Source organism: Sorex araneus, chromosome 2 (genome assembly GCF_027595985.1).
Source record: "Sorex araneus isolate mSorAra2 chromosome 2, mSorAra2.pri, whole genome shotgun sequence".
Taxonomy (NCBI): Eukaryota; Metazoa; Chordata; class Mammalia; order Eulipotyphla; family Soricidae; genus Sorex; species Sorex araneus.
The window spans coordinates 367,334,764-367,362,364 of record NC_073303.1 but is presented as its reverse complement, the minus strand read 5'-3'; the positions used below and the strand labels follow the sequence as shown (position 1 = coordinate 367,362,364).

At 39.1% G+C, this 27,601-nt stretch overlaps 1 protein-coding gene across 1 annotated transcript; it reads left to right on the top strand.

Annotated features, from left to right (window-relative positions):
• Positions 1-1,896: 1,896 nt before the first annotated feature.
• MC4R (melanocortin 4 receptor) lies at positions 1,897-3,723 on the top strand. Its single transcript, XM_004601699.2, has one exon. The coding sequence runs from the start codon at positions 2,330-2,332 to the stop codon at positions 3,344-3,346; it is 1,017 nt and encodes a 338-aa protein (XP_004601756.1). The 5' UTR covers positions 1,897-2,329; the 3' UTR covers positions 3,347-3,723.
• The last annotated feature ends 23,878 nt before the right edge of the window (positions 3,724-27,601 follow it).

Here is a 27,601-nt window from a genome sequence, read left to right as displayed (position 1 = left end):
GTATTTCATTTTGCATTTATACCACATTTTTATGACCCACTTATCTGTCATTGAATATCTAAGTTGACTCCAAATTTTAGCTATTGTACTGCGTGCTGCAATGAACAGTGGAGTACATACATCCTTTTGAGTACATGTCTTTTTCTCTCCCAGGAACAGATACCCAAAAGTGGAATTGCTGGGTCACACTGGGGCTCAATTCTGAATTTACTGAGAATGGTCCACACTGTTTTCAATAGGGGTTGGACCAGACAACATTCCCACTAGCAGTGAATGAGAGTTTCTCCTTTGCCACATCCTCATCAATAAAGATTGAGCCCAATATTTTTGAACATGCTGTTCTCACTGTGTAACATGATATCTCATTGTCTTCTTGAATTGTTTAAGAGGTGGGTCAAAAGAGAGCTCAGTGGTATAAGGCATTTGCCCGGCATGCATAAGACTGCAAGTTCAAATCTTGGTGCCAGCTCCCAAGTACTTGGGGAATCCCAACAGCCCAATTGTCTGAGGACTCCCAGTGAAAGCAAAAATTAAAATATTCTAGAAACATAGGTCCTAGATAAATATTCTAGGAAGGTAACTCCTAGACATGAGGCACAAAATATACAAGAATATTTTGTGTATATAAAGAGTAGATGAATGTGTCTTGTAATCTGATTCTGATAATGATGTTGTGGCTATACGTGTATGACTGAATTTATTAAAATGCATGAGTTAGATACTTGCTAATTTTTTAATAAATGATTAAGTAAATAATAGAAATGATAGTTTGGTTATTTTTATTTACTTTTCTGAGCTCAGAGAAAATATCGTTTGCATCAGTACTTTATGGCTATTATTGTATTGTTATTGTTATTACTATATTTTGGGGACCCCTTTGCTGGCTCAGGACTTGCTCTTGTCTCTGCTTCAGGGATCACTTCTGTTGGGACTCAGGACAATCTAAATATGATGCCGGGGATGGGACCCCACATAAGGCAAACACCTCACCCACTTTACTAACTAGTTGGCTCCTGATTTTTAAATCACTACATCACTGTACCACTGTCATCCCATTGCTCATCGGTTTGCTCGAGCAGGCACCAGTAACGTCTCCACTGTGAGACTTTTTGTTACTGTTTTTGGCATATCCAATGCTCCATGGGTAGCTTGCCAGGCTCTGCGATTCAGCTAGATACTCTCGGTAGCTTGCTGGGCTCTCCGAGAGGGACAGAGGAATCAAACCCGCTTTGGCCGAGTGCAAGGCAAATGCCCTACCCGCTGGATTTTTAAATACTGTGAATAAAAGTGAAACTTTTCCTAGTCTGGAAAAAATAAAAAGCTTTTAATATCATATCTGTGAACCCAAGACGTAAACTCCTTTTGGAGTCCTTTGCTAAATTGTAGCTGCTATGTAGACCCTTCATTCACAGCTGGCGCTACCTGTGCGCTAGCAAATATTCTCCCTGTGTTGCAGGCACCGTGAATTCAAGCATTACTGCCTGAGCCGAGCCCTCAATTCAAAGAAATCCAGAGAGAAATAAGGGCAGGCAGAGGATGGAATGCTTTTTACTTCATTTTACACACACACATACACACACACACACACACACACACACACACACACATCTCTAGCAGGTGCAGGATGAAGCCTGGCTGCCTCACGAAGGCTTGTGATATCAAAGACTATTCCGTAGGGACCAAATTGTACTCCTTTGAAAACGTGGTACGTCCGGTCCAGGCTCTGGCGCCCGCCTCTGAATCAGCTGTGCCCGCGATTTGTACCCCCGGGCATCACTGGGTGTCTCGGTGCTTCCACTGCCCTGGGATTGGTCAGGAGGAAGGAGGGGAGGAGTCACTCGGAATCTTTTTTTTTTTCTTCTCCCGCCTGCACACTTCTGAGCGAGCAGTCGCAGCTCCGCACTCTCCAGCGGCGCTCCAGGTTGGGAAGCGCAGACCCGACTCGGGAGTCGCGGCAGCATCTCCCGGGAACTGCGTTTGCAAAGAACTGCACGCACCCGGCTCAAGTTCAAGCAGAAGCCAGAAGCGCAGGAGAGCGAGCCGCAGACTCTTTTTTTTTTTTTTTTCCTCACTGAGAAAAGACTCTTAGAAACCTGAGATTTTTTTTTAAGTGATGAGGAGCCGAGCGAGCAGGTGATTGCAAGAGACTTAAAAGTCCGCCCCGAACTCCGGAGCAGGTGGCTGACAACAGGCATGCTGGCCTCCGCCTGCAAACTTTCAGACTGCTGAAGACTCGGGGAACGGCCCTGCGTCTCCGCCTCTCCCGTCGCATCCCGGAGTTGCCAGCAGTCGCCGGGCGCGGGGCAGACCCGAGCCCACCTGGTCCAGGATGAACCCCGCTCCGCACCACGGGATGCACACCTCCCTCCACTTCTGGAACCACAGCGCGTACGGCGGCGGCGGCGGCGGAGGCGCGCGCGGCAACGCCAGCGACGCGCTGGGGAGAGCCAAGTCGGACGCAGGGTGCTACGAGCAACTTTTTGTCTCTCCCGAAGTGTTCGTGACCCTGGGGGTCATTAGCTTGTTGGAGAACGTCCTGGTGATCGTGGCGATCGCCAAGAACAAGAACCTGCACTCCCCCATGTACTTTTTCATCTGCAGCCTGGCGGTGGCTGACATGCTGGTGAGCGTTTCCAACGGCTCCGAGACCATCGTCATCACCCTACTGAACAGCACGGACACGGACGCGCAGAGCTTCACGGTGAACATTGACAATGTCATCGACTCGGTGATCTGTAGCTCCTTGCTGGCGTCCATCTGCAGCCTGCTCTCCATCGCCGTGGACAGGTACTTCACCATCTTCTACGCGCTCCAGTACCATAACATCATGACCGTCAAGCGCGTGGGCATCATCATAAGTTGCATCTGGGCGGCTTGCTCGGTGTCGGGTATCCTGTTCATCATTTACTCGGACAGCAGCGCTGTGATCATCTGCCTCATCACCATGTTCTTCACCATGCTGGCGCTCATGGCTTCTCTGTACGTCCACATGTTCCTCATGGCCAGACTCCACATTAAGAGGATTGCCGTCCTCCCGGGCACGGGCACCATTCGCCAAGGGGCCAATATGAAGGGCGCCGTCACCTTGACCATCCTCATAGGGGTCTTCGTGGTCTGCTGGGCTCCGTTCTTCCTCCACTTAATATTCTACATCTCCTGCCCCCAGAACCCCTACTGCGTGTGCTTTATGTCTCACTTTAACTTGTACCTCATCCTGATCATGTGTAATTCCATCATCGATCCTCTCATTTATGCGCTCCGGAGCCAAGAGCTGAGGAAGACCTTCAAAGAAATCATCTGTTGCTACCCTCTAGGGGGCCTTTGTGATTTGTCCAACAGATATTGAGTGGACACTGAGATGCCGGAAGCATGCCTACAAGGGTTTCTCCCCGTACCCCCTGAACTGTGTGCTTTCTCTTATGTGTGTGGCACTAGCTGAGACTGTGGCCTGAACTTAAGTGGATGAATTATAATATAAATAAATGCTTTGTCTCTGTGTATTGTGAATGCCATGCTGTGCTTTGGCTGTAAAATGTTTATCCATCTTATACATGGAAAGCACTGTAAAACTGTAAATTCATAAGAAATGAGAAATGATCTTAATTAAAAGTTAAACAATTTCTCCTCGTTGTTCATCAAAATGTGATGGTTTGTGTTGTCATTAAAAGTCACAATCTCTTTAAATATAATCTAATAAACGGTTTCTCCCATTATAAACAACAACTTTTGAAATGCAAAAGTCTGATTCTAGAACCATTCAAAACAGCTTAGTCATTTAAAACAGCTGAAATGTCAAATATTACTTTTTCAAAACTTTTGTTCTTCTTGGGCATAAGTAGAAATGAAACTCATATTAAGTGTAAAACAGATACTGGGATAAGAAAAAAGGTGAGATTTTTAAGTCAAAAACTCTAGTGTTTTACAAGGACAGATAAATTTACCTATGAAAATGGTTTTGATATTACATATAGAGAATACATTTGGGGAGTAAAAATGTAGTGATGTTTGGGATTAACTAAAGTTAACCATCAAACTAAACTTCCTGACACAAAACTATTTAATAAGTTCAGTGAACAAGGAGCCAGTATCTGCTGAAATATTCAGAGAAGGGGGTATTGCCTGAGAAATTCTCTAAGGACATCTGAGATTAGTTCTTACATTTGTCACATGGAAGTACATGATGCTTCTTTATTGCTTTTTGTTGTTGTTGTTGAACCAGAGTCTATGGCCTCAGTATCAGCCCATATTAGTAAATATCTGACATAAGGGAACCTCAGACACCAAAGCACTATGAACAAGAAGGAAGTTAAATAATAAATTCCAGAGAATGTTATGTTATGAATAAACTTTTCTACAGTCACACTTTAGAGATGGAATAGTGTTTTACTCTAAAATGAGCCATAGATGTGGATACTGAGTAACAAAACCTGCATTTCCCTATTAGGTGTACTTTAAAGAGAGAGAGAAAGTACATACGGGGCTCAGGGTTACCAGCAAAGTTTCCCCCGGTTTAAATTTCAATGTCTTCAAATATTCAGGGGCAGATAGAATATGCCCAGGTACTTCTTGGTTCAAGTCTGCATATTTTGCACATTGACGATAAGTCCTAAGAAAGAAGTTTTGCATCCATGGGTAAACATTCTATCCAAACACAGTGGAGAGTTAAGATTTGCCTAAGAGGAGTGGCATGGAAGTTCTAGTCACTGCACATTCTCTATTTTGACACAAAAGTGCTTCTCCTAAGCACTTCAAAAAAAGAGTTCAATATTGGGCTGAGACCTACTGCCAGTGTTTGGGAAACACTTCACATGTACCTGACTCCACTCAACCCCAGGGTCTGCATATGATCCACTGAGCACCATCAAGAGTGACTCCTGAGCACAGAGCCAGGTGTAAGTCCCAAGTACCCCCCATAAACACACACACACACACACACAAACACACACACACACACATGCATACACACACACATGCACACACACAGAGAGTCCAAAGTCACTCAGGATGCAATTAGTGTTCTTGCTTTTGTACTGTTCCTGCCCTAGTGACAGAGAAATTGTGAGAAATCCCAGAACTGGAGGACTAGAAGTATGTCCATCTTCGGGGGGGGACTCTTGTCCCCACATATTTCACCTCTTCTTCATCTCCAGCCTACTTCCTGTCCTGGCAGGATGCACAGCACCTCCTCTTTGAGTTCACACTTACAGGAGGGGAGTGGCAAGGGGGGGGTTGTCCATTGAGGACCAGCAGCTGGTGCCTGCCCTGCACCGGCCTCATGTGTGTGTTCTTCAACCAGGACCAGGAAGCTGGGGATATGGACCCCTGTGAGCCTCAGAATATTCCAAGAAGACACAGGTGAAAAGTGTGTAAATAAGGGGGACTGTGCCATGAGACCAGGGCTAAATCAGTAGGAGGGGAGCAACAGAAAGAAAAAGAGTTCAGAAGGGAACTGCGGTCAGGTAAAGGTTAAGAAGCACTGCTTTAAGGCATCAACTGTGTATTACTTGCCACTCTTTTCTCCAAACATTCCTCTAGTCTAGCACTCACCCTTGATTCAGGGAAACTGAGCTTCTGTCAGAGACACCAGCATTCTCCAAGTCACTCCTCAAACCACCCAGCCTCCCCCTGAAACATGGGGCTCCACCAGCCCTACTTGGACAATACAGGAGAAACTCGGAAGTCAAGGGAAAGACACGTACTAGCAGAGTGGATGGAGTGGGGAGTGGAGAGTGAGCGTGGAGCTGAAGTGTGGGGACGGAAATGTGTAGCTCCTGAAACGGTGAGGCTCTTGGACTTGGATGGCTGGAGCAGACACAGTGGAGGTGGCTACTGTAATCAAAGAACTTTCAATATCTTGACATAAACTGAGTTGCACAGTGCCTCTGGGAATAATCGGCATGGCGTTGTGACGGGGCTTTATCCCTGCTCAGTTCCCTGACATCTAATAGGGTCATGTTGGGACACAACTTAGACGTTATCCAACCATGATATTCTGGTTCCAGCTTAGCACCCATCACATCCACCCATCCTTGAACAGTTCCCTGTGATGGATATCTTTGCTCTTTTGTGTTAATATTTTGTGCCGGATGTTATGCCTCCCCTGGGGTGGGAATTCCTTTAAGAAGAGGGAGTCTGATCTCAAATTGTTGTTTCAGCGGTCCTCAGACTTATAACTTGAGAATAAAATCTATCTGATAAAACCTAAATAAAATCTTGATTTCTGAGGCAGATCCCCCAGCAGCCTCCCCTGGGGCAGCCTGCATGCTGCAGTTTTTTCCTTGGTGGCAGTGAGGAAAGATTCCAGCTGCACTCTCTTCTGCACTAGAGGTTTGGCCACTGAGCCTTCTGACTGCCCAGCAGCCAGCAGGACAGGGCAAGGAAGAGCCTGGGTGGGCCACTGGGGAAGAAATGGGATTCCACTCCACTGGATCACAGCCAGGCGGTGGGAAGGTGACCTCCTGCAGTCTTTCTGAGGTGTAGCCCGTAAATACAGAGGTGGAATCAGAGTATGCATGAGCTACAAGGTAAGCCTTCTCTTACTGAAAGATCTTGGTTTTACTGTAAACAAAAGAAAGAATTAAGAATTCATTTTTATATCAATCATTGATGAGGATAGTCACAGTCAGAGCAGTGTGGCTAATGACATGAGAACTAACACTTATCCCCAATAAGTGGGTCTCTCCAAGAAGGGTCCAGTGGAGGGGACACACAGGAGTTATAGGCAGGATGCTGGCATCCCTGGCCCACAACTTCCCTGGTGAAGCAACACCCAGGGAACTGAGATGAAGCCTGTGCCTACTCCCAAAGCATCTTCTTCCGTCTAAATCCCTACATCTCAACACCTCCTCATCTTTCAACCAAGGGGGAAAAGTACAAGAGAAACGAGAGATATATAAGCTTTGAATTAACTTCCCATTTCAGCCAGATATTTACGGGGCCAGTGCCATAAAACATGTCCCAGTTCCTGAGCACACTTGGTTGCGGTTCAAACCCTCTCCCACAACAAAATGTCTCTCAATTAGTTGAGATGTGCTATAACCACACGTCCATCCTTTCTGGTCGCTGAGAGTTTTTCTAAGATGCACAAAATTCCATTGGAGTTTTTGGTGGTTCAAGGCTTTTCAAAATGCATAAAGTTCAGTATTGTTGTTTAAGGGCTGTATGCTTGCTGAATACCAGGAAGCTTCTTTCTTTAAAAAAAAATGTTTTTTATTTGCTGACTGTAAGATAGTTACAAAGCTTTCATGTTTGAGTTTCAGTCATACAATGATCAAACACCCATCCCTCCATCAGTGCACATTTTCCACCACCAATGTTCCCAGTATCACCCATTTCAACCCAACCCAACCCCTCCCTCTGGCAGACAATTTCCCCTATACTCTCTCTCTCGACTTTGGGGCATTATGGTTTGCAATACAGACACAGAGAGGCTATCATATTTGGTCCTTTATCTACTTTCAGCACACATCTCCCATTCTGAATGATCCCTCCAACTATCATTGACAGTGATACCTTCTCTATTCTGGCTGCCTTCTCCCCCAGCTCATGAGGCAGGTTTCCAACTCTAGAGAAATATTCCTGGCCCTTGTGTTTACTGTCCTTGGGCATCAGTCTTATATTAAGTTATTTTATATTCCACAAATGAGTGCAGTCATTCTATATCTGTCCCTCTCTTTCTGACTCATTTCATAGGAAGCTTCTTTCACGTGGCTATAATGACTCCTTAAATGACTTTGGAGGAGAATTGCAGATCATTGAACTTGACGTGTCTAATAAATTTGGGATCCACTGTTGTCTCAGAATCTATCCCTATCAGGCGATAATTCTTCTTTTTGCTTAGAAGGAACTAGAAATGGAAATGAACAGGAAGGAAAGTATTATTTTCACTTTCATATTTTTATTTCATTTTATTAATTAAATATTTTATGTTAGACATTTTTCTTTGGAGGAGGCCTTTGGGGCCACACCAGGCAGTCTGCAGGGCTAACTTCTGGCTCTGCACTAAGGCATCACTTCTAGAGGGCACAGGGACCATATGAAATAGCCAGGATTGAAATCAGATTGGCCACAAGCAAGGCAAATACCCTACCTACTGTGCTACCACTCCAGGCCTCTTCTACCATTTCTAAACCTAGAAGCTACTTGTTTCCTGCTAACATATAGTACAGAATCATAATATATAATGTGTGCCAAATATAATGTGGGCTGGAGCGATAGCACAGCAGGGCATTTGCCTTGCATGCAGCCAACCTGGGTTTGATTCCTCCGTCCCTCTCGGAGAGCCCAGCAAGCTACCGAGAGTATCCCACTCACATGGCAGAGCCTGGCAAGCTACCCATGACATATTCAATATGCCAAAAACAGTAACAAGTCTCACCATAGACACGTTACTGGTGCCCATTTGAGCAAAATGGATGAACAACGGGACTTCTGTGCAGTGCTACAGTGCCCATAATAAATGTCTTCTAGCCAATCATGTTGCATGTTTCTTTTGTGGTGTTTTAACTTCTTGAAATTTTGAAGTTGTTTTTGTTCTGTTGGAATTGAATTACGCAAGGTGAAAAACGAAAAATAAAACCATACCCAGATGTTCACAGTAGTGTGTTTCAGTGGATCAAAGGTTTGGATCAAATAAATAAAAGTGTGACTGTGTTCCATTGCCTTTGCTTATTCTGCTTAGAATCACAGAATTTTGTTACAGATAGTATTTTTCTTGTAGAGATAAAAGTAGAATGAAACAATCTGCACTGCAGTAAGGACAGTGCAGCAATGTACCTAAGAAAGAGCTCTCAACCCAAGTTTAGATGATCGTTTCACAAAAAGAATAAAGAAATTTAGATTGCCCAATCCAGAAAATTTAAGGTAAAAACAGACATGTCCTGGAATATTCCTAAAGAAGAAACTACTGAAACTTGCCCTTCCCCCAAAAAAGGCAAAAAGTTATAATTACATAGTCACTATCACTGTCATCCCGTTGCTCATCGATTTGCTTGAGCGGGCACCAGTAATGTCTACATTGTGAGAGTTGGTACTGTTTTTGGCATATTTAGTACACCATGGGTAGCTTTCCAGGCTCTGCGATTCGGGCGAGATACTCTGGGTAGCTTGCTGGGCTCTCCGAAAGGGGCGGAGATATCGAATCTGGGTTGGCCTCATGCAAGGCAAATGCCCTACCCTCTATGCTATTGCTCTAGCCCATATTTACATAGTAATGTTTGAAAACAGTCATTGTAAATTTTAGCCCATCAAATTAACAAGAGTTTAAAAATTAAATTTAAAAAATATTCTAAATTGCTAAATTTGTGTTGAAATGTAAACTAGTACAAAATATTTTTTAGGACATATTCCACATGTATCACAAATTTCCAGAACATCCGTGATTTATTATTTCACCACATTTCATTTTCCATGTAGATTTAGGTTAGGAAGCTTTTAGGTGTGGGAGACCTACCATCCTCTCCCAGGTGTATCTGTCTGAGGATAAATGATGCTACATTTGATGTGTTGATCTCACAGATCCAAATGCTCAATAATGACACACATTTCATCTTTCTCATACTGTGAAAACACTTCCAGAGGGGAAATCAAATGAGAGTTTGTGACAATTTTCCTAAAGTTAAAAATATATTCCTTGTTCTACAACCATGGGATATTTCTGAAGAATTTTTAAAGTATACTTTTAGAGCAATTATGAACAAGTCTAAGAGCTTCCAATATGCTCCCTGTCCACACAAAAACAATTTCATATGCGTCTACCTAGAAATTATGTGTTATGGTGATGGACCTACAGTGATATTTTATTCAAGTTCCATCCTGATGCTGCATATTTCATGTATTTTGAAAAGTATGTAAATATATGTATTCACAGCTGTAGTATCATACAGAACAGATTCACTGCCCCGAAATCCTTCATGCCGTACCTATTCAACTTTTGTCTCTCACCAACCTTTAACTTCTGGTAGTCACTTATATTTCAAATGTCCCCTAGCTTTGCCTTTGTCATGTGTAAACCACAATAAAGAAGCCTCTCACAGTGTTTTCTTTCACTTAGTAATATGTGTTTAAAGTTTCCCCAAATATTTTCAAGTTTTAGATAGCTCATTTCTTTAAATTGTTGAATAAAATTTATTACAGATAATTTATAGTTTATTTATCCATTTCTTTATTGGTATACATCTTGTTTGTATCCAAACCTCAGTGCTTATCAACAAAACTCCCTTAAACATTTCTGTGCAGACCAAATTTTTCCAGATACTTAAACTATGGGCAAAGAGTTGAGAATATCAATGGAGAAGGTTGTGGGTTGAAAGGGTGTACAGGGATCCAGTGGACTGTGGCAGAAGATATTGGCACTTTGATACTTGTCTTGATATGATTATATTGTATGGTTGTATTGTTTTACATGTTTTATATTATATGATTGTGTTATATGCTTGTACTATATTTGGGTAGCTTAAACTTATCAACATTGATAGTCTGGCAAACTGTTGTTACCACAGCTAAATAAATAATTAATATCCACAAATAAATAAGTTCCAATTTATACTGAAGATGAGCAATTAACTTTCAATAAATTTAGTACAATAAATGTAATGTATCTACCCTTGAATACTTTGTCAATAGTGGTTAATTAGTATTTGAGTTATGTTAGCCAAAATATGCACTTCAGATTTGGCCATTAAGCATTGTTGGATACCTTAATTGAAATTTTCATCAGAAGGTTATTTCTATGTGTTTTGAAAGATTAATTGGCTATTTTATAAATATTTTGTTGGTTTAATGACTTATTTTTCAATATTTATTCACTCAAATAGTTGCATAGCAACCATCACAAGGCACATGACCAAGACGTAAAGCTTTACCCACTGAGCTGCTGGCTGAATATTGAGACTCGATATACAAAGCTCCAACAGTCCCCATAATGTCTACCTACTTTGAGATCTTTATTGAATCATCTAAGTATTTTTAAGTTACTAAAAAAATTGGAAGCTATTTAATGACATTTCAATATGCATGACTTCTATATTCACAAAAACCATCAAGCAATATTTAGTATACCAACTATCTAAAAGCAAATCAAGACAGCACCACCTGTGATAGGGTGGGGAGGGAGGGCTGCTCAAAGGACGAGAGGGCACACCTTGCACATGCAGCCCCATTTTATTCCCACTGCTGCCCTGTCCCCAAGCATCTCTGGGTATAGCCAGTGGCCCCAGAGCACATCTGGATTATTCCCAGGTGATAATGTTGAGGGACATATTTACTTTCTTTGTGAGCTTAATTAAATACATTTGGTATAAGGAATATATTTTAATCATCTAAGTGCTCACTTAGAGCACCCCAGCAAGTGTATACCATCTCCACATCAGCAATCACCATATTTTTAATAGATGGGAAAACATGCTGTAATGTGATCAAAGTTTAATGCCAAAAGATTTCATATTCTCAATCTACAGAAGCCACATGGAAATGTAGTGTGGCTTGTTCTGAACTTTGTCTGTGGTACTTTGTACCAGTATCTTTCATCTCAATCCACAGCACCCATGATTCTCCCTGAGAAATTCTGCTATTGGTAAATACTCTTCAGATTTCGCACCTAATTCATTCTAAGATAAAATGTGCAGATTTGATGAGAGTTAGATGCATTCCTTCCTCTTGTCATTTATCAAGTGCACTAATTCTGATCAGTTAATCAAGAAATGATACACATACCTTAAACTAATATAAACAATAATATAAACAATAAATAAAATTTATTCATTAATTTCATTGTTTCCTTATATTCCTAATCAGAGGTAGTTGCTAGTGAGACATTTCCCAACAGGTTTAAATAATACATACAAGACTCAGTTTCTCTGTTTCTCAAGCTGGCTTCCAAAAGGGAGAGCTCCACCCCTCTAAACTTCACATAGTGATGTTCAGGGAACCCCAGTTCTACATTCATGTTCTCAGATTCAGCCTCCACTGTTTTAGACCTTTCATTCTCACATCACGTGACAAGAACGGGAAGAGCATTCTCCTACCCAAGAACGTCTCTTCCTGTTTCTGCTGAAAGGCTTAGGAACTTGTGAATTGGCTGTCACCAAACATACCCAATCCATGATGGTAGATGAATTTCCCATAAATGGTATTAAGGTACTGTTATTAAGAATAGAAAAATCTCTGCTAGGTAACACTTAAAGAATATTTACATCTTCTTTTTACTACCTTTTGTCTACAGAGGTTTACCCCAAAGTGATTTTACATGAACTGATTCCTTTATATTTTTGTTTTCCCTTTTGAGGATGGCATTGCAACAAACACTAGCTCTTATTTTTTTAAATGAACACTGATAACATTAAGGAATATATATTCCCAAGATTATTCTTTATATGTCCAGGACCTATTAATAGTTGTTAACCACTTTAGCCATTTAATAAAATTATAGGTAAAAAATTTTTACTTAAAACAGTTATACAGTATCATGTTTTTCATTAAGTTTCATTTATACAGCAAAACTTTGAGTGGGTAAATTTTATGCCAAATATTCTTACCACAATAAAAGAAAGAGACAAAAAAAGGAAAATAGCTACTTCTATTTTATGGCATTAATAGGATAAAATTTTATTCTTACCACTAAAAGCTACACATGGATTTTGATATTTTTCTCTTTGGTCTTTTAATTGAACTTGATAAAAGAGAAAAAATGTGTCCCAGGAGTCCTGGAGAACTAACACACAGGGGTAGAGTCAGAGCCAATTAATTTTTGAAGTGTGTTTGGAATATAAATATCAATATTTTAAAATTCTAGTTTTATAAAGCATAAGTTTTAAGTTATAAAATGTTTACATCATAAAATAAAAATAGTCATATGATCAAAAAAGGTATAATTTACTTATACAAAAAATTCTGCCTTTTTCTGTTATTAAATCTTTCCACAGTTATATCCTTGACTTTCAAAATATAGTCCTCAAATGAGCATCAGTGGTGAACTTGTTAGAAAAGTAGAAATTCAGGCCCCAAGCCAAAAATGTAGTCAGAACCTGAATTTTAACAAGAATCCCAGTTGAATTTCACACGTGCCCAGAAATTTGAGAAGTCCTATGCTACACACCTAGAATCTATTAGTCAAGCTGCCATTAGTTTGCAGTAACTGTACTAAACAGAAGTGTCTTAATAAGCAAGAAGAAAAACATTCATCCAAGTCTCCACGCTGAAAATCTGTGAAGGGGCGGGGATGGAGGAAAGCAAATCTAGAACAAATTAAGTAGATAGGCAACACTTGTGTTGCCATTCCATGTCATCCTCACATGAACTCTGTGGGACCTCGCCCATAGAGGAAGGCTGATAGACAATGCCCAGAGTCCCACCGCATGCCCCCATTTGTCTAGTGTGTTCCAAATACCTGCAGCTCACTTTCCTCCTGCCATCTTCCACTGGACTTCATGACACCTCCCTGTTCATGCAAAAAGCTGACATAGAGCACCCTGAACCCTGACACTGAGTCAACCTTTGTTGGGGTTAGAAAATCATCCCCCTAACCTTCTGCAGCTGCACAAGGCCCTTTCACATCTGACTTTTACCCCCAGAACGATGCTATTGTATTTTGGGTTTCCCAGATGCCATATGGCCACCAATGCTGCTGTGTGATACACACCTTCATATCTCATGGGAAACACACATTGGACTCTTGCAATAAATTCACAGACACTGAAGTGACTTAGCTGTCTCCAATTACAACATGCAGATATTCTCACAAAAACTCACAAAGGTAGTCACGGTAGCTAGAAAATGTAGAATCCTTAACTACTGCACAAAGAGCGGTAGAAAAAAATGACATAAAAATTCTTCTTGGAACCCACATGGGAAGCTCTAAAGAGCTTCGTTAGTTTAATTGGCTAGGACGGCCCTCGCACTGAAGGATATGGCAACACTCATTTCCCATAAATCTCCATGGAAGGAGAGAGTGGATAATAAACTATAAATACTAATGCTATAATAATAAAAACTTAATGGAAGACTTTGATATCAAGGAAGCAGAGCTGAGGATAAAAATCATCGAGTTCCAAGGTACGATGCAGAAACCTCTAGAAGACACCAGAAGATTGGAAAAGGATCAAAATAAATAGCACACCAGAGAACTATGGGATGAGCTCAAGGAACAACTTAAGAATCATCAAGGTCCCTGAAAAAGAGGGAGTGATTTCAGTGAAGAATCGTTAGTCAAAGAAATCATAGCTGAGAAGTTCCCAGAAATGAAAATGTATGGACTCAGATTCAAGAAAACAAAGATGCTATATTCTGCCAACAATCTATGGATGTGGAAGAGGGACTGAGGAGCATGGAGAATCTGTCCTGTTTTAGCCCAGCAAAAAATCCTGAGCAGATAACTGATATCTAGAACTGTGAGTTTATCCATAGTATTATGTCATAATATTTTTCATAATGTTTAATTTAAAAATTTTTAAATCTGATGTGTTCCATCATTCTGAACATTTGTTCCATCATTCCATCATTTGTTTTTCTATGAATTTGTTTTTCTATGGTTTGTTTTTCCATGGTTTTCCTACATTACCATCAAACCCAGAAATTTGACATTTTACATTTCTATCTTCTTATCCATGTTCATTTCTGACAATTCTTATTAGAAAATATCATTTAAGGGAAAAAAAAAACATACTTCAGAATTGCAAGTCAGGGACTAGAGAGATAGTAAAGTTGCAGAGGGTGTTTGTCTTGCATGCGACTAACGAGGGCTCAATTCTTGACAACTCATATGGTCCCCCAAGACAGTCAAGAATAATGACCTAGTGCAAAACCAGGACTATCCCTGGTGTGAGCTTTACTGGGTATGGCCCCCAAATCAAAAGGTAATAAATAAATTAGAAGGATTGCAAGTCAAATTTAGTTATGATAAATTAGTTTTGTCTACTTGTATAAAATAATTTTAGTACAAAATAATTTTTAGCCTTTCCTGCATTTTAATGATATTATTTTGTTGCATATCACCAGTGTGAGTTCCCCAATTATTCCTTATAGTTTATAGTTAATAATATTTTTGATCAGAGAGCCCGGCAAGCTACCGAGAGTATCGAGAGTATCCGTATTGGATATGGCAGAGCCTGGCAAGCTACCCATGCGTATTGGATATGCCAAAAACAGTAACAATAAGTCTCTCAATGAGAGATGTTACTGGTGCATGCTTGAACAAATCGATGAACAACGGGATGACAGTGACAATGACAATATTTTTGATGAAGTACTTTGGAACAATATTCAAACTCCTTCCCTTACAAAATATTGAATTCATTTATTTGTACTCACCAATTAATGAAGGATGCTAATTATTTATTATAGGCAGGCCTATAATAACCTCAATTTAATTTGGTACAAATTTAAAGTTAGAGACTTAATTTTAAGTTTGAATAAAGATAAGTTTTGTTTGATATTAGTTCATTTTCTTCCTTACTTGCCATGCTTGCCATACACTAAATATTTGCATATCTTTGTCTACTTCAAAGTACACATGTACTAGAAAACAAAATTTGGAGCAATAATAATTTTTTAAATATATTTTCAAACAAAATAGAAAATTAAATTAAATTAAAACTACTTCTATCTTATGCTACAAAAAATATTTTGAAAACATAGAGAGGAGTATCAGGAAAAAGCTAACACAAGAAATAAGAGGCAATCTTATTTAGGCAAAGCAAGAAAAGGGAAAAGAAATGCAAGTGGAGAAAAGGAGAATATAACCTAAAAGGGAAAAAAGACTAAGAAAAAACTTAAGGTGTTCGAAAGGGAAAATGATGAAATGTCACACACTCCAAAATTTTAAAACTTTCTGGTGATTTTACTAGCTGTGAATGTAAATTATAATTTATTCTAAATTGAAATTATTATTTTTATATTTTAAATATACAAATTATATGATAATTATGATCATTATTGGGGGGCTTACTTTGGAGTCTCACCTAGCAGTATTCAAGGGTTACTCTTGGGTCTGCATTCAGGAATTACTCTTGGCGATGCTCAGGGAACCATATGGGATGCCTAGGATTGAACTCAGATCAGCCGTATGGAAGGAAAATGCTTTACCATTGTTTTATCCCTCCAGCCCCTATGATCATTATTTTACCCATTGACAAAGTGGCAGAGGAAATATTTCTGAGGACCCATCTAATTTTCAAACTCTATAAAGATGATATGTGTAATAAATGCCTCTGAGTTTGCTATAAAACAGATGGTTCAGCATAAAGTTGAAGCCTATCTCTTTTATGAAAGACAAACATACCAACCTCACATTTGTAAGTTAAACATACGGTTGAAAAAATCAACTCTCTAGGTTTCTCTTTTCTCTATGAAGTGAAAGGACCTAATGAGGAAGAGGCACATAGAACAGAGTTACAGGTTGTGAAGAACTTGGAGCAAGATGAAATTAAAGGGACTAACGTCAGGTAAGAAACTTATCACAGGTTATTGACTATGCTGTTGAGTTGAAAATCAGGTTATGGAATGGCATCAAAAGACACAAGAAAGGCATTTGCTCAGATGGGTGGAATAATAAGGCAGATGGGACTTGAGAGACTATAGAATCAGAAATGTAAATCACGATGAAACTAAACTTTGCAAATGAATCTCATTCAACTGCTTAAGAATTTATGTTTTTCTATTGTGTAGATGTACCAAAGTTTCTTTTACCAGTCTTCTGTTCTGGGGCACTAGGGTTGTTTCCAGATTCTAGATGTTGTGAACAGTGCTGCAATAAACATACAGGTGCAGATGTCATTTCTACTGTGATTTTTTTTGCATCCTCAGGATATATTCCCAAAAGTGGTATTGTGGGTCGTATGGAAGGTCAATTTGTAGATTTTGAAGGAATGCCCATATTGTTTTCCAAAAGGACCAGATGGCATTCCCACGAACAAAGAAAGAGAGTCCCTTTCTCCCCACATCCACACTAGCACTGGTTGTTCTTGTTCTTTTTGATGTGTGCCAGTCTCTTTGGTGTAAAATGATATCTCATTGTTGTTTTGATTTGCATTTCCCTGATGGTTAGCCATGCAGAGCATTTTTTCATGTGCCTTTTGTATTTCTTTTTTGAGGAAGCTTTTATTCATTTCTTCTCCCCATTTTTTATGGGGTTGGAGGTTTTTTCCTTATATAATTCTACTAGTATCTTGTATATCCTAGATATTAACCTCTTATCAGATGGGTACTGAATACATATTCTTTCCCATTCTGTGGGGTCTCTCTGCATTTGGGTCACTGTTTCTTTTGAGGTGCAGAAGCTTCTTGGTTTAATGTAGTCCCATTTGTTTATGGTTTTTTTTCACTTGCTTGTTCAGTGGTGTTTCAATCCTTAATACTATGCAGCTGTTAGGAAAGGTAAAGTCATGAAATTTGCTTGTAAGTGGATGGTCATGGAGAGTATCATGCTAAGAGAAATGAGTCAGAAAGAGAGGGACAGATATAAAATGACTGCACTCATTTGTGGAATATAAAATAACATAATATGAGACTGACACCCAAGAACTGTAGAAACAAGGGCTAAGGAAGATTGCTCCAGAGTGGGAAGCCTAACTCATGACCTGGGGGAGAAGGCAGCTGGAATATAGAAGGGATTACTATGTCAATGATGGTTGGAGGGATTGTTGGGGATGGGAGATGTGTGCTGAAAGTAGATAAAGGACCAAACGTGACGGACTCTCAGTATCTGTATTGCAAACCATAATGCCCCAAAGTAGAGAGAGAGTATGGGGGAAATGGTCTGCCATAGAGGCAGGGGTGGGCTGGCTGGGATGTTGGGGGTGGGATGCATACCCGGGATGTTGGTGGTGGAAGATGTGCACTGGTGGAGGGATGGGTGTTTGATCATTTTAGGACTGAAACAAAAACATGAGAGCTTTATAACTATATCTCATGGTGATTCAATTTAAAAAATTACATTTTTCAAGAACATGTAAACTGGACAGTCAGAGTATATATCTTTTTAGGATCTGAATTGTGTGTGTTTCTCTGGAGATTAATCTAAGGTATTGCCTGTTTCAATATTCCATTTTAATTTCTTTTTTATTTTTTACTTTTTGTTTGTTTGTTTTTGGACCACATCCAGCAGTGCTGAGAGTGTATTCCTGACTCTGTGCTCACAGTTGCTCCCGGCAATGCTCAGGAGACCATATGTAGGCTGGGGTCAAAGGTTAGCTGCATACAAGGTCAATCAAGTCGGCAGCATACAAGAGAAGTACTTCACTCTCTGTACTGTCTCTGACCCATTTTTTATTTCTATTTTTTTATGCTGAACAGTTTTTCCATGGTTTTTGTCACAGTTTGCTTACCCATTCACCCCACTGAATAACATCTGAGTTTTTCTGATTTGGAACAAATAAAACTGCCATGAACATTTGTGTATAGGGAAACAAGAATTGATATTTATACTATTCCTACTAAAACAGAGTAGAAGAAATATTCAAAGTAAATTCCTAGAAGACTGATATGATCCAGAATAGTGACAATAATGAAAAACTATACAAATTTTAGTTATGTGTCAAATTTTAATTAAAAAAATGTTGAATTTTACTAAACTCACAATTTGTTTATAGATGTTTGAGACTTTGGAATATTTTCTCAAATTTTTTTATTTAAAGACTTACTAGAAATTCATATAGAAAAAAATAGAAAAATAAAGAGGAAAGAAATAGTCTCCATATAATTTCAAATATTTGTTTATTGGAGTAATTTTTTCTAGTTCATATTTTTCAAATAATGTTAATTGAATATATTTATCCTGTTCTATAAAAGAGATTCTCTAAATTATAAGGAGATTTCTAAAGGGAAGAAAAGGTAAAAAAAGAATACAAAATGTTCCTTGACAATCTTGTATACTATCTTCCCATGCATTAGGATTTTAACATTCAACAGATTTCCCTTTGACCTCATTTTCAGTCACACGATTAATAGTGCAATTCTATTTCCTCCTCAAGAGTTTCAGATTACAATTTATGACACCATCTTCTTCTTAGCCAAACTCAATATTTCTCATTTTTTTATCAAAAGAAGCTATAAGTTTTTATTTGATCCTGGAAATAAGTTCCTGGGTAGACAGATTACTCAGACACGTGTACAGGTTGTACAAGCAGATGAAACAATCTAAGCAAGTGAAATAGACTCAAACTGAGATAAATATTCCTCTACTTAGGACAATTCTGTCAAGGCATCAGAATCGAGACTTTGGAATTACAATTTGGACCGTAGATATTTCTCCTGGGAACTGGAAATGCTTTGTCAATAGAGAATCAGAAGTCACTGAAATAGAAGTTCCTTGGAATAAGTCCACGCTTTCCTCAAAGCTGGATTATTCAGCTGTTCGCTAGAATTTGTGGTTCATTACTCTCATGCTACACATCCAAATGTTGCTTAAATTGGGTAAAGTAGTTCCCTACTGATCATAACCAAATAAAAAAAGTTTAAAGTGAAGAAATTTTTAGAACTGAACAGAGGACAGCATGCTCCTATTTAGAAAATGTGCTTGCACCGATGGAAGGAAACTGAGAAAGCTTTGAAAAGAATAATAAAGTATCATCCGAGTCATGGAACCTGATGTTCTGAAGAGAACAGCAGCCCAATAGGAACATCAAGCTTAAATTTTCTCAAGTTGTGTGCTTGCCCGTTTTCTAAACAGTTTTTTCTTAGAACATCACTTTGTACTGCTTCTTTTTGAAGAACATCCAAAAAGTACTATACAATTTACATATACACACATATATCATATCCATAAAGTACTTTACATACAATATATACACAAATATACATATCACAATCATAAAGTACTATATAATATATAGATAGATGTAGATCACATCTATAAAGTACTATATGGAGCATAGTATACATATATGTGATATATATGTACACACAGATATTGATTCTTTTTTTGTCTAGGTTTTTTAAAATAATGTTAACTTAAATAATGTTGGTTTATAACAATACATGAAATTCAGGTACAAATAATTATAACCGGATATTTGTGTAAAGCTATGCTTTTGTCTCCACTAAAAGGCTACTTCCTTCCACTATGTTTGCCCTTGGCCTGTTTTGTCCACTCTGTTTTTCCTTCTGTTGATTGCCATTATTCCTCTTTATCTAAAAATTTGTTTTGGCATTGTGCATTTATCCATTTGTTATCTTTCTTTTTCTTGAAGTTGTTAGTTTAGGAGTTTCTATTCGTTTTTAATTTATTTGTTTTTTAAATTAGTGAGTCACTGTGAGGGAACAGTGACAAATTTACCCATTTTCATGCTTGCATTTCACTCATACAATGTTCGAGAACCCATCCCACAACCACTGTCCATTCTCCACCACCAATGAACCCAGTATCTCTCCCACCCTCCAATCCTGTCCTTCACCCCCGTCCCACCCCACCTCTGTGGCAGGGTATCCCATTTTGTTCTCTCTCTCTCCTTTTGTGTGTTGTGGTTTGCAATAGGGGTATTGAGTGGCCATCGTGTTCAGTCTCTAGTCTACTTTCAGCACGCATCTCCCTTCCCGCCCGGGATCTCCAACCACATTTTACTTGGTGTTCCCTTCTCTATCTCTATCTCTATCCCCAGCATGTGAGTCCAGCTTCCAAGCCTTGGAGCCAACCTCCTGGTATTATATACTACTATTCTTGGGTGTTAGTCTCCTACTCTGATATTTTATATTCCACAGATGAGTGCAATCTATGTCTGTCTCTCTCTTTCTGATTCATTTCACTTAACATGATACCTTCCATGTTGATCTACCTATTTGCAAATTTCATGACTTCATCTTTTCTAACAGCTGCATAGTATTCCATTGTATAGATGTACCAACGTTTCTTTAACCAGTCATCTGTTCTCAGGCACTCGGGGTTTTTTCCAGATTCTTGCTATTGTAAGCAGTGCCTCGATGAATATATAAGTGCAGATGTCATTTTGACTATACTTTTTTGCTTCTCCAGGATATATTCCCAGAAGTGGTATTGCTGGATCAAATGGAAGCTCAATTTCTAATTTTTTGAGAAGCGTCCATATTGTTTTCCAAAGGGGCTTAACCAGTTGGCATTCCCACCAACAGTGTAGAAGGGTCCCTTTCTCCCCACATCCTCTCCAACAGCGGTTGCTTCTGTTGTTTTGGATGTGTGCCAATCTCTGTGGTGTGAGGTGGTATCTCATAGTTGTTTTGATCTGCATTTCCCTGGTGATTAGTGATTCAGAGCAGTTTTCCATGTGCCTTTTGGCCATTTGTATCTCTTCCTTGGAAAAGTTCCTGTTCATTTCTTCGCCCCATTTTCTGATGGGCTTGGATGTTTTCTTCTTGTAGAGTTCAACCAGTGCTTTATATACCCTTGATATCAACCCCTTATCGGATGGGTATTGGGTGAATATCCTTTCCCATTCTGTAGATTGTCTTCTTATTTTGGTCACTGTATCTTTTGCGGTGCAGAATCTTCTTAGTTTAATACAGTCCCATTTGTTTATCTCTGTTTTCAGTTGGTTGGCCAGTTGCATGTCATCTTTGGAGATACCTTTAGCTTCAATATCGTGGAGGGTTTTGCTGACCTTGTCTTCTATGAACCTTATGGATTGTGGTCTGATGTTGAGGTCTTTAATCCATTTTGATCTGATTTTTGTGCATGGTGTCAGGTCGAGGTCTAAGCCCATTCTTTTGCATGTGGTTGTCCAGTTATGCCAGCACCATTTGTTAAAGAGTCTTTCCTTGCTCCACTTCACATTTCTTGCTCCCTTATCAAAGATTAGATGATCATAATGTTAGGGTCGGCAGATCTCTGCCCGGGGGAGGCTCGGAGAGACAAAAGAACAAAACCAAGACAACTCTTTCTGCAAATGCATGGGGTTTATTTAAGCCAATATAGCTATATTGGGACCTTCAATTGTGCCTCAATAGCGTGGCATAACTGAAGGCCCCGACCTCCAAAAAGCTAGCTGTTTTTATACCCTTTTGGGGGAGAAATGAAAATCTCACATATCAAAGGGAATCACATAGGTCACTTAATTTGCATATCTAAACATTCGTTGACAAATGAAAATCTCACATATCAAAGGGAATCACATCTATATATCAAAGGGGATCACACATATTGGGGGAAAATTACATGTATTGAATCAAAGGAGAATCATACATATCAAAGAAAATCACAGGTATTGGATCAATAGGAAAACCATACAAAAGGGAACACCACACCTATTTCACTTAATATGCTAATTTCAACATTTGTTGACCATTCAGAGCAGATGTTTGTTTACAGTTCCTAGGGGCAGTTTGTTGGCCCATTTGGTGACAGAGTCCTGCCCAGGGGCAGGTCCTGAAGACATCTTTCAAAGCAGTCAAGTAGTTACAAAGGGCAACTTCAGCGGTTAACCCTTAACCTGCCCTTCAGTTCTTGACTCTTAACTTGCCCTCCTCTTCAATATATTTTTTAACATCTATATAATACATTGTGATACTACCAAAGTCTACATTCCACCCAAACTCATGAAATAGACAAAGTTTAGACAAAGTTAAAACATAGCAATTTAAACTGTAAAAAGGTCTAAATCTGAATAAAGTAAACTTACTTTTCTTCTCTACAAAAATTCTAATCCACATTCAAGGAAGAAGCTTTATTACAAAATTCATATTTTTACAGTTTAAATTCTGCTGTACAAGTTTCTGCCTGTTGAATTTGGTGCAGTTTATATATTCATTAATTTTTAGGAATCATACACACTATGATCCTCTAAGTGTTATTCAACTAAATCAAGATTCTCATCTGAAATTTCAGACTATTTTTCCTTCCATGTGACTTAGTTATGTAGGAATCAGACTATGAGAGAAAATATAGACACCTCAAAGAAATCAGTGTGTGTGGGGTAGAGCAAGAGAACAGAATGTAAGGCACTTGCCTTGCACAAAGTCAGCTAGGTTTTGATCCCAGGAATCCCATATGGTCCCCTGAACACCCCTAGGAGTAAAATTTCTGAGTGTGGGCCAGGAGCAATTTCTGAGCACCATGGGGTGTGGTATTAAAATTTTGTTTTTAAAAAAAGAAATTAGTACTTAAAATTATAGAGGATCTGGTTTTTGGTTACATGGCAGAGTCACTGAACCATTGAGCCCTGGAGCCCATAAACTTAGCATTTCCATTTCTTGAATTGCAAAATAGGAGGAATTATAATGCATTCCGTAGGGGAGTACTATTCAGTGTAAAAGAATTAACATATGTAAAGTGCTTAGACAAAGACTGACATTTAGCATAAACCCCATAAAGAATATCTGTCCTGGATTGGGTAGAGATATGAAGAAGTGGAGTTTCAGGTTTCGCTAACTCAGAATGTAAAAGAATGAAACTGCTTTGGAAAATAGTTTGACAATTCCTCAGAACGTTAAGGATTATTAAAGTTACTTAATGACTTAGAAGTTATACTTCTAGGCATATTTCCAACAGAAATGAAAACATAGCTAAGTAAAAATGTATATATGTACATTTAGTCATTACAAACAAAAAGTATAAACAACCCAAATATCAACAAATTGTTGAGATGGTAAATTAATATATTTATGCAATGAAATATATTTGGGCAATAAAAATGAAGTGTGGTGCATGCTTTAGGAAGAATCCATAAAGGAAGGAAGGGCGAAGAAAGGAAGGGAGCAAGAAAGGGAGGAAGGGAGGAAAATTGTGGACTTTAGCCCGTAAGCCAAAGAAAACATGAATTTCTATAAGCAATTAATACAATTTTTGATTTGCCTGGAGTGTTTCAAACTAAAATGCTCTGGCATCAAAACATATATTATGCTAGAAGTTGTGACAACAGAAGTCTTGTGACAGGAAGACAACATTAACACTTAAAGCATATTAATATTACTTCTATCTGACTTTTAAGGCATAACATTGGACAGGTGGGGCTGATGTAGGCAGGTAGATAGGAAAAGGCCCTTGGCAGTGAAAATTGAGATTTAACAGAGTCTCTGGGAAGGAGACTCTTAAGATGTGCAGATTCAAGAAAACAAAAGACCAGGAAGAAACCATCAGCAGACCCTGAGGATAATGGACCCCTCCCCAGGAGGTTCCCCAAAGGAGGCCATCACCACTCCCAACCTCCCTGGTAACCTTAGCAATGAACTTTTACCTGGAAAGAAACCCCATGTGGGTGGGGGGCAGGTTGAAGAAACCCTATACAAGACACCTTGAACAAAGGAAGGGCGCGCATATGCTGCCTGAGCCCATGTGCTGCTTGTGCCATGTGGCCGAGCACATGTGTCACCCGCATCTCCCCCCTTGAGATGTGTACTTTTATGCTTTCGTGTCCAGTGCTAGGATGTGTATAGAGCTCTCTCCATCTTTGGAGGAGCCCGCGTTCTTTCTTGAGCGCGTTACTCCTACTGGTTTTCCCTTTCCACTTATCCCTTCCTCCTTCCCTCAGAAACCTCTAAATAAAATCTGTTACTTCACTGCTTGTCTACTCCTGAAATTCTTTTCCGAGAGCGAGACAAGAACCCAGTTACCCTGGGTCCCGGGTGTTAGAGGCGGTTGGAGAGAAAGTGACCGTCTTTCTCCTCCCCGCTTCACGTAAGTCACCCGTGGGGCCCACCGACATCAGGGCAATGAAAGGACAAATGGAGGCAGAGGGTCTAAGATGTAAGATACAGTCTTGAAATTGAAGCTGCCTTAGGAAAGACATCATGTGTAGGGTCAAACAAAAAGTGTCTTCAGAGAACCCATTATAATTCTAAGCTTTAAGTTCCAAGCTCTTTAGTAATCCTTTCGAGCTCTCAAAATGACCCTTTTCTTACAGCATGTTCAAGGACCAACCATATCCATACAATCATCTCTTTGACTTAAGATTCATTTGAGAAAAAAGACTGATCAGATAGTTGAAAATGAAGAGAAATATACAGAAAATCTGAAGTTGATAAATCAGCCTAAAGAAAGTTCACAAGAAGAATGAAAATTCATGAACTAAAACTCTGCAAAAAGTCTTGGATCCCCAGCTCTATTAGGCTTAGACTTTTCTTAGCTTTCCTTTCATTCATTAAATTTACCTTAATTTACTTGTACAGGTATTGATGATTCTATTCATGCTTTAAAAAAAAAAGGCTAGGAAGCACCTAGTTCCCTTGAATAAGGTCTCTGAATATCTGATGCCAGCTAAAGGAAGGTAGTGGTGAGTTTCTTCACTTTTGATAATGATTAAGCACTTAAAATAATCTTGTACCTTAAATTCCTAGGTAATTCCATCATGATCCTTATGTAGACTCTGCATCAGCCATGGTGGTGTAGATCTTAACTAACCTTGATCTACAATGGTTCACTAAGTCACTGTAGTGTTTTGCATGATGGAGGACCAATTCTCCAGAAATGCTTTGGGAGATTTTTGAGAATTGGTTCCTCCACTCCCCATGACTCTCAGAAACACTAAGCTTGTTCATATCAAGTGCTATAATTTCACCAAAATACCATGATTTGAGTGGCTTATAAATAACCAAAGTCTATTTCTTACAGTTCTGGAGGTTAAAGTTCAAAATTTGGATGCCATCCAATTCAGGTAAAAATGAGGGCTCTTTTCTGATTTAAAGACCACTGACTTCTCATTGCACTCAAGAGAGAGATCTCTGTCTCTCATGGAAGAAATCCCACTCAACAGAACTCATAATGGAACTTCCATGCAAAAGTTTGCATCTAAACACCTTCATGTCCAAACTACTTTTCACATATGAGCGGGAGACAGGCGTTCAGAATATAGAATTATCTATAGAATCAGAATTATATATAGAATCAGAATATAGAATATAGTTTAGAAGGAGTCAGTATGCAAAACATAGTTCTCTTGATTCCTAAAGCTCCTAGAATTCAAGACTGTGACTCTTATCTGAGGCTCTTTATCTCCCATCTATTTTTTATGCATGCACGATATTGATTATTATTTGATAAAAGTGGTGGTTGAAATATGCACACATCATAAAAGGTATTGTTACAGAACCACCCCAAAATATCCTTTTCCAGGGATGTAGTCTATTGTCTCTGTTAGAGAACTTATTTGAATTGTCTTTGTTCAAATAAATATTTTAGCTTGATATATGTTTTTAGTCATATTTTACGTGTGAGTAACTTTAGAAAATGCTAGTTGCTATAAAAATGTCTAAATTTTCTTTTTGAATGAAAAGAACAATATGAATATTTATTTTTAACATTTCATAGCTGTTATTATGAGACAGTCTTTGAATTTCTGTGATATTTGATGCTACTGATTTTCAAATGATGGATTTTCACGCTGAGATGTTGGTTTCTCCATGCCAAAGTAAACAAGGAAAAGTGAGAAAGAGAAATAATCAGAGCCTAGACAGGAAAAGACCAAGAAGAACACCAACTGAGAGCCTGAGTATGAGAGTCTAGTATACAAGATAAGAAAAAAAAAAACCTATATAAAATTTAATGTTGATTTCGGAGATCACTCATCATCATTGAAAAGTTTAAATATTTTTTTCCTCTTGATATGTAAAGGTTTCAAAGAAATGGCCATCAAACTGTTAACATCCCAGAAAACAAGAAGAGTGGAGAGGTGGGCTGGAGCAATAGCACAGCGGGTAAGGTGTTTGCCTTGCACGTGGCCGACCCGGGTTCGATTCCCAGCATCCATATGGTCCCCTGAGCACCACCAGGAGTAATTCCTGAGTGCATGAGCCAGGAGTAACCCCTGTGCATTTCTGGGTGTGACCCCCCCAAAAAAAAAGCAAAAAAAAAAAGAGTGGAGAGGTGGTTTGAATGAAACCTTGAAGAAAGGGTGCAGACTAGGAGAGGAAAATATGTAGACTAAGGGTAGACCCGACCATGGACTCATTGGGTTGAGAGAGTAAGAAATACTAGCTAGACTGTAAGATTCAAATAGGGAGGCTGTAGCAATAGCACAGCAGGTAGAGCGTTTGCCTTGCATGCGACTGACACAGGTTCGATTCCCAGCATCTCATATGGTCCCCTGAGCACCAACAGGGGTAATTCCTGAGTGCAAAGTCAGGAGTATCGCCGGGTGTGACTCAAAAAGAACAAAAAATTTGAATAGGCATAGTGGAAGTTCAAAGAAGTAAGTTTGAACTGTAGGAGAATCGTAATATTCAGGGACTTGATTCTCTAAACGTGACATTTTGTTAATGTTTTCCCACATATGCATAATAGTGATGAAAATCACATTGAAGCTTTAGGAAATGTCAAAAATAAGTTGAATACCTCCTATGACCTTAAAACAGCATTAAGTAATTTTAATTATTTAGTTTATAAAGATCTCCATCACATTCTTGCAAGAAATGTTTTCTCCTAAAATTTTGCAGGAAGTGAAAAAGTTGAGTAACCAGCTCAAGTTTATGTAGCTAAGAAAAAAAATCAATAAATAGCTCCAAAAGGTAGTATCTCTAAAAACCTATCTCAAAAGCATGACTCTTTCATTCTCCACTTTATAGTTTCTGGAGTCATATGTAGTTCTGCCAAAGAGAACTCTAGGGGCACAAAAGGTCCAATATTTCTTTCAGAAAGGTAATATGAAATGAAGCATTCTAGCATTTCCACCTTCCAGGAAATACATCAGAATTGGAATAGATAGACATATCT

Coding starts and splice junctions, on each gene's coding strand:
- MC4R (XM_004601699.2), top strand. CDS start 2,330: ATGAACCCCGCTCCGCACCACGGGATGCACACCTCCCTCCACTTCTGG.